The sequence below is a fragment of the Heptranchias perlo genome, chromosome 44 (assembly GCF_035084215.1).
Source record: "Heptranchias perlo isolate sHepPer1 chromosome 44, sHepPer1.hap1, whole genome shotgun sequence".
Lineage (NCBI taxonomy): Eukaryota > Metazoa > Chordata > Chondrichthyes > Hexanchiformes > Hexanchidae > Heptranchias > Heptranchias perlo.
The window spans coordinates 1,877,846-1,884,252 of NC_090368.1; the positions used below are offsets into that span (position 1 = coordinate 1,877,846).

Below are 6,407 nucleotides of genomic sequence, written 5' to 3' on the forward strand. Positions count from 1 at the left end.
GCAAATTCCATGTAAATTCTACATAATCATATATAATTCTATATTAATTCAGCAGCAATTTGATGTAAATTCTATGCAAATTCATGTAAATTTTATGTAAATTCTATATAAATTCATGTAAATCTATATACTTTTGCAAATTCTATATACCTCTATGTAAATTATATGTAAATTTTATGTAAATTCTATATAATTCTATGTACATTTTATGTAATTCGACGACATCAATGTCTAGAGGAGCCCGAATGCCCCTCTGGGGCGGTCACGTACCGATCCGCTGCTGGACGAGGAGTCCTCGTCGTTCCCGATGGGCTGCGAGGCGTTCTTCCGGCTGCGGGGACTGGACGTCGCCGTCTTTCGCCGACTCCTGGACGGCTTGGAGGAGTCTTCGTAATCCTCGGCCAGGGCAAACAGGTCGCTGAACCTGGGGGGCGAGGTCATCGAGGGGTTACCGGCCGCACTCATCACCGACTACCCCGTCCCCGACGACTCCCCCACCCCCACCACGCTGGGACAGTGAGCACTGGCCAGCTATTCGACTGCCGGGGCCCTCAGAGCTGGGCCCGATCCTGTCCACACCCGATGTTCACACACAAAGGGGGTAATCTTGATGTCAGGCAAACGGCAATTGATGCTAGCTCAATTGCTAATTTTAAATCTGAGAGGTATTAAGGGATATGGGCTAAAGGCCGGTATATGGGCTAAAGGCCGGTATATGGGCTAAAGGCCGGTATATGGGCTAAAGGCCGGTATATGGGCTAAAGGCCGGTATATGGGCTAAAGGCCGGTATATGGGCTAAAGGCCGGTATATGGGCTAAAGGCCGGTATATGGGCTAAAGGCCGGTATATGGGCTAAAGGCCGGTATATGGGCTAAAGGCCGGTATATGGGCTAAAGGCCGGTATATGGGGCGGGCTCGAGGGGCTGAATGGCCTACTCCTGTTCCTAGTGTAAAACGCATTTCATTCAGTGGAAACGAAAATCGGGAGGTGTTTTAACAGATGACCGACCTGATAATATTGCATGTTTCACATTACCTCCCAACGTCAAAATTACCCCCAAATGCTATCCAGCAGGGATAGTGATGAGGAGAAGGCTGATTTATTCTCTCCTCCTAATTGTAGCCCACCCCGCTTACTCCCACTCCAGCTGCGATCAGCACTCAGCACCGCTCAGGGACCCTCCGTCTGGGCCCGCATGGCTCAGTATAGAGTGCGGCGCACGCACCTAGTTTGTTTAACGCTCCCGTGTCTTTATCTCGTTCCCTCCAGAGGTGTCAGCCATGGCTCAGTTGGCAGCACTCTCCCCCTCTGGATCAGGAGGCTGAGAATTCAAGTCCCACTCCAGAGACATGAGCCCCATGATCCAGGCTGAAGCTCCCAGTGTCAGCACTGAGGGAGTGCTGCACTGTCGGAGGTGCCGTCTTTCAGATGAGACGTTAAACCGAGGCCCCGTCTGCCCCTCTCAGGTGGATGTAAAAGATCCCACGGCCACTATTGGAAGAAGAGCAGGGGAGGGGAGTTCTCCCCAGCGTCCTGGGGCCAATATTTATCCCTCAACCAACATCACTAAAAAAGATTATCTGGTCATTATCTCATTGCTGTTTGTGGGATCTTGCTGTGTACAAATTGGCTGCCACGTTTCCTACATTACAACAGCGACCACTAAAAGTACCTCATTGTCTGTGAAGTGCTTTGGGGCGTCCAGAGGCCGTGAAAGGCGCGATAGAAATGAAAGTTCTTTCTGTAAACGATCTTGACTGTTCTGTAGGCACAGAAAGATCTCAGGCGTCTGACACCGGGTCTGGGGACAAACCCTCAGCTGTTCCCCTTGGACAATAATCTATTGAATTCTACTGCGGAGGGAGCAGCAGACGACGCACACGGCAACCGACTGACGTCCAGATTCTTTTCAAAAGACAAAATATCCAGCAGGACAGGGAGAAATGTCAGCTGGTGCCCTGTCGTCTAGGCAACTGGGACGGCCCCTGAACTCAGTGCCAGCAACAGTCTGTCACCAACTAGACTGGAGCCTGATAACTGGACTTGACATCAGCGCCCAGCTGCAGCCACAGGCTCAGCTCTGGATGCTTGGCTCCAGCAGAGAAATCCCTACAACATAAACTCCTCTCTCTCTCTCCCCCTTACAGTTCTTCACAGGAACAACAAAAATGAATTCAAAAGGCCAATGAATGTTAGCCTTCATCTCAAGGGGGCTGAAGTTACATAACCCCGTCTGGAGAGACTGCGTTCAGTTCTGGGCGCCGCACCTCAGGAAGGATATATCGGCCTTGGAGGGGGTGCAGCGCAGATTCACCAGAATGATACCGGGGTTTAAAGGGTTAAATTACGAGGACAGGTCGCACAGACTGGTCTTGTATTCCCTCAAGTATAGAGGGTGATCTAATCGAGGTGTTTAAGATGATTAAAGGATTCGAGAGGGTCGATGGAGAGAAACTATTTCCTCTGGTGGGAGAGAGTCCAGAACAAGGGGGCATAACCTTAAAATTAGAGCCAGGCCGTTCAGGGGTGATGTCGGGAAGCATTTCTTCACACAAAGGGGAGTGGGAATCTGGAACTCTCTCCCCCAAAAAGCTGTTAAGGCCGGGGGTCAATTGAAAATTAAAAAACAGGATTTTTATTAGGTAAGGATATTAAGGGTTACGGAACCAAGGCAGTTAAATGGAGTTGAGATACAGATCAGCCATAATCTGATTGAATGGCGGAGCAGGCTTGAGGGTCTGACCGGCCTCCTCCTGTTCCTGTGTTCCATTCCTCCTCTCGAGGCTCTGCTGGTCCAGCTGTTTGGAGGGGCAGGCGAAAGCGAGTGGTGCTGGGGTTATGACGACTCGACCCCCCTCCCTCCTCTTCCTCCGCCCCCACAGCGGAGTCGACACAACACTAACGTCAGACCCAGAAACACTACACAGCTACTCAGGGCTGTGACAACAAAAGTGGTCTAAGACCCCCCTCTGGTGGACAGATTCAGGAAGTGCGGCCGCAGTACGCAGAGACTTCCCTCCTCCCTGGACTCACTTCATCTTGTGCGCCTCGTCACAGCTGGCCTGTACGTGCTGCAGCGCCTGGAGAATCGGCGTCTGGGCGAAAACTGCGAGAGAGTTTGGGAGGAACGAAGAACAGAGACAGAAGAAATGGTAAAGTGAGTACAGCTGACCAGATAAAGCATAATCTCACAGTGCAAACATTCACCCTCAGCTCTTGTCAGTTCTAATCCTGACTCGGCCGAAACAAGACAAGGGCAATTCTGGACAGTTTTAAAAATGGTCAATCCCAATTCATTCCCGCTCCCAACCCTTCCGAAACCAATCCATGAATTACATCGAGTCTACGGCAGAGAAACAGGCCATTCGGCCCAACTGGTCTATGCTGGTGTTTATGCTCCACACGAGCCTCCTCCCTCCCTACTTCATCTCACCCTATCAGCATATCCTCCTATTCCTTTCTCCCTCATGTGTTTATCCAGCTTCCCCTTAAATGCATCCATGCTATTCGCCTCAACCATTCCACGTGGCAGTGAGTTCCACATTCTCACCACTCTCTGGGTAAAGAAGTTTCTCCTGAATTCCCTATTGGATTTATTAGTGACTATCTTATATTTATGGCCCTAGTTCTGGTCTCCCCACAAGTGGAAACATTTTCTCTACGTTTACCCTATCAAACCCCTTCATAATTTTAAAGCCCTCTATCAGGTCACCCCTCAGCCTTCTCTTTTCAAGAGAAAAGAGCCCCAGCCTGTTCAGTCTTTCCTGATAGTTATAACCTCTCAGTTCTGGTATCATTCCTTGTAATTTTTTTTTTTGCACCTTCTCCAGTGCCTCTGTATCCTTTTAGTAATATGGAGACCAGAACTGTGCACAGTATTCCAAGTGTGGTCTGACCAAGGTTCAGTACAAGTTTAACACAACTTCTCTGCTTTTCAATTCTATCCCTCGAGAAACGATTGGGGGGATTTTGTACCAGAAGCGAAAGGGTCAGCAGGTGACATCGAAGTCCTCGACTCCTCACTGCGGGTCAGCCCACCCGCGCTAACACTGTGGCAACCCCCCAGGCTGAAGGAATTAAGCTTCCCCCCACAATTAGGCCCCCATCCTGAAGGCACTGACTCGGGCTCGAGTACGGTCCCACGGACGCCCAGGGGGGCATTCTTCACATCCCAGCTTAAGAGTAGGTCAGCGGACTATTCGGCAACGTAGGGCTTTGTTCGCATTTTATTACGGCCCCTTTGTTAACCTGCGTCTGCGATTGTGAACCTCGCAGTGTCGACACTCACAGTTCTGCTTGGTGTGGAGGAGGCAGAGACGCAGGTTGTCCAAATGCTCCAGGATCTGCTCCAATGTCAGCTGTGCGAGCTTGCTGCTGGAACTCCGCAAACTAGAGAGAGAGAGAGAGAGAGAGGAGAAAAGAGAAAATAAACCAGGATGGGGAAAGAGAGGAGGCAGGAGGTCAGACGCCAGGAGACATACCGAGATCCAGAGTAACCCCGCCCTTTTCCCCCCGTTCCTCGACCGGACCTGCTCAGACATCTCTGTCAGTCCCACTCTGCAAACGACGAATGGGAAGAGTACGATAGCGATAAGAGAAAGAACTTGCATTTCTATCGCTCCTTTCACCACCTCAGGACGGCCCACAGCGCTTTACAGCCAACGAAGTACTGTTTCGAAGCGTAGTCACTGTTGTAATGTAGGAAACGCGGCAGTCAGCAAGTTCCCACAAACAACAATGTGATAAATGACCAGATAATCTGTTCTCAACGTTGATTGGGGGATAAATATTGGTCCAGGACCCCGGGGAGAACTCCCCTGCTCTTCTTCGAATAGTGCAGTGGGATCTTTTACGTCCACCTCAGGAGGGCAAACAGGTCCTCGGTTTAATGTCTCATCCCAAAGACGGCACCTCCGACACTGCAGCACTCCCTCAGTACTGGCACTGGGAGTGTCGGCCTAGATTTTGTGCTCAAGTCTCGGGAGTGGGACATGAACCCACGACCTTCTGATTCAGAGGTGGGAGTGTTACCACTGAGTCCACGGCTATTCGAACATGGGCGGGGATGTCATTACCAAGCCTGATCCACACACACACAGACACACACACACAGACACACACACACAGACACACACACACAGACACACACACACAGACACACACACACAGACACACACACACAGACACACACACACAGACACACACACACAGACACACACACACAGACACACACACACAGACACACACACACAGACACACACACACACAGACACACACACACACAGACACACACACACACAGACACACACACACAGACACACACACACAGACACACACACACAGACACACACACACAGACACACACACAGACACACACTAGGAATACACTATAAGTATTTCACAAAGAGGGATTGTATTAATAGTTTGCAGCTCCTGTACTTATTCTGTATGGATTGCGCCTCAGACACTGTACAATAGAATCATACAGCACAGAAGGTGGCCATTCAGCCCATCATGCCTGTGCCAGCTCTTTGAAAGAGCTATCCAATTAGTCCCAATCTCCTGCTCTTTCCCCATAACCCTACAAATTTTTCCTTATTAAATATTTATCCAATTCCCTTTTGAAAGTTATTATTGAATCTGCTTCCACCGCCCTTTCAGGCAGCGCGTTCCCGATCAGAACAACTCGCTGTGTGAGTAAATGTCTCTTCTCATCTCTTTGGCTTTTTTGCCAATTATCTTAAATCGTTGTCCTCTGGTTGCTGACCATCCCACCAGTGGAAACAGTTTCATAGAATCAGAGAAATTTACGGCACAGAAGGAGGCCATTCGGCCCATCGTGTCTGTGCCAGCCGAAAATGAGCCACCCAGCCTAATCCCACTTTCCAGCTCTTGGTCCGTAGCCCTGTAGGTTACAGCACTTCAAGGGCCCATCCATTTTAAATGAGTTGAGGGTTTCTGCCTCTCAGGCAGAGAGTTCCAGACCCCCACCACCCTCTGGGTAAAAACATTTCTCAACTCCCCTCTAATCCTTCTACAAATCACTTTAAATCTATGCCCCCTGGTTATTGACCTCTCTACTAAGGGAAATAGGTCCTCCCTATCCACTCTATCTCGGCCCTTCATAATTTTATACACCTCAATTAAATCACCCCACAGCCTCATCTGTTCCAAAGAAAACAACCCCAGCCTATCCAATCTTTCCTCATAGCTAAAATTCTCCAGTCCTGGTAACATCCTCGTAAATCTCCTCTGTACGCTCTCTCGTGCAATCACATCCTTCCTGTAATGTGGTGACCAGAACTGTACGCAGTTCTCAAGCTGTGGCCTAACTAGTGTTTTATACAGTTCCAGCATAACCTCCCTGCTCTTATATTCCATGTGGCTAATAAAGGAAAGTATCCC

General features: G+C 49.5%; 1 protein-coding gene across 1 annotated transcript in view; it reads right to left on the reverse strand.

Moving 5' to 3' along the window:
- ints3 (integrator complex subunit 3) overlaps positions 1-6,407 on the reverse strand; it is a 64,944-nt gene that overhangs the window by 948 nt on the left and 57,589 nt on the right. The window contains exons 18-20 of the mRNA XM_067976018.1: positions 4,291-4,391; positions 3,036-3,108; positions 271-424 (exon numbers count right to left, since the gene is read on the reverse strand). Coding sequence (XP_067832119.1) covers positions 271-424; positions 3,036-3,108; positions 4,291-4,391 — 328 coding nt within the window. The remainder of the gene's footprint in view (positions 1-270; positions 425-3,035; positions 3,109-4,290; positions 4,392-6,407) is intronic.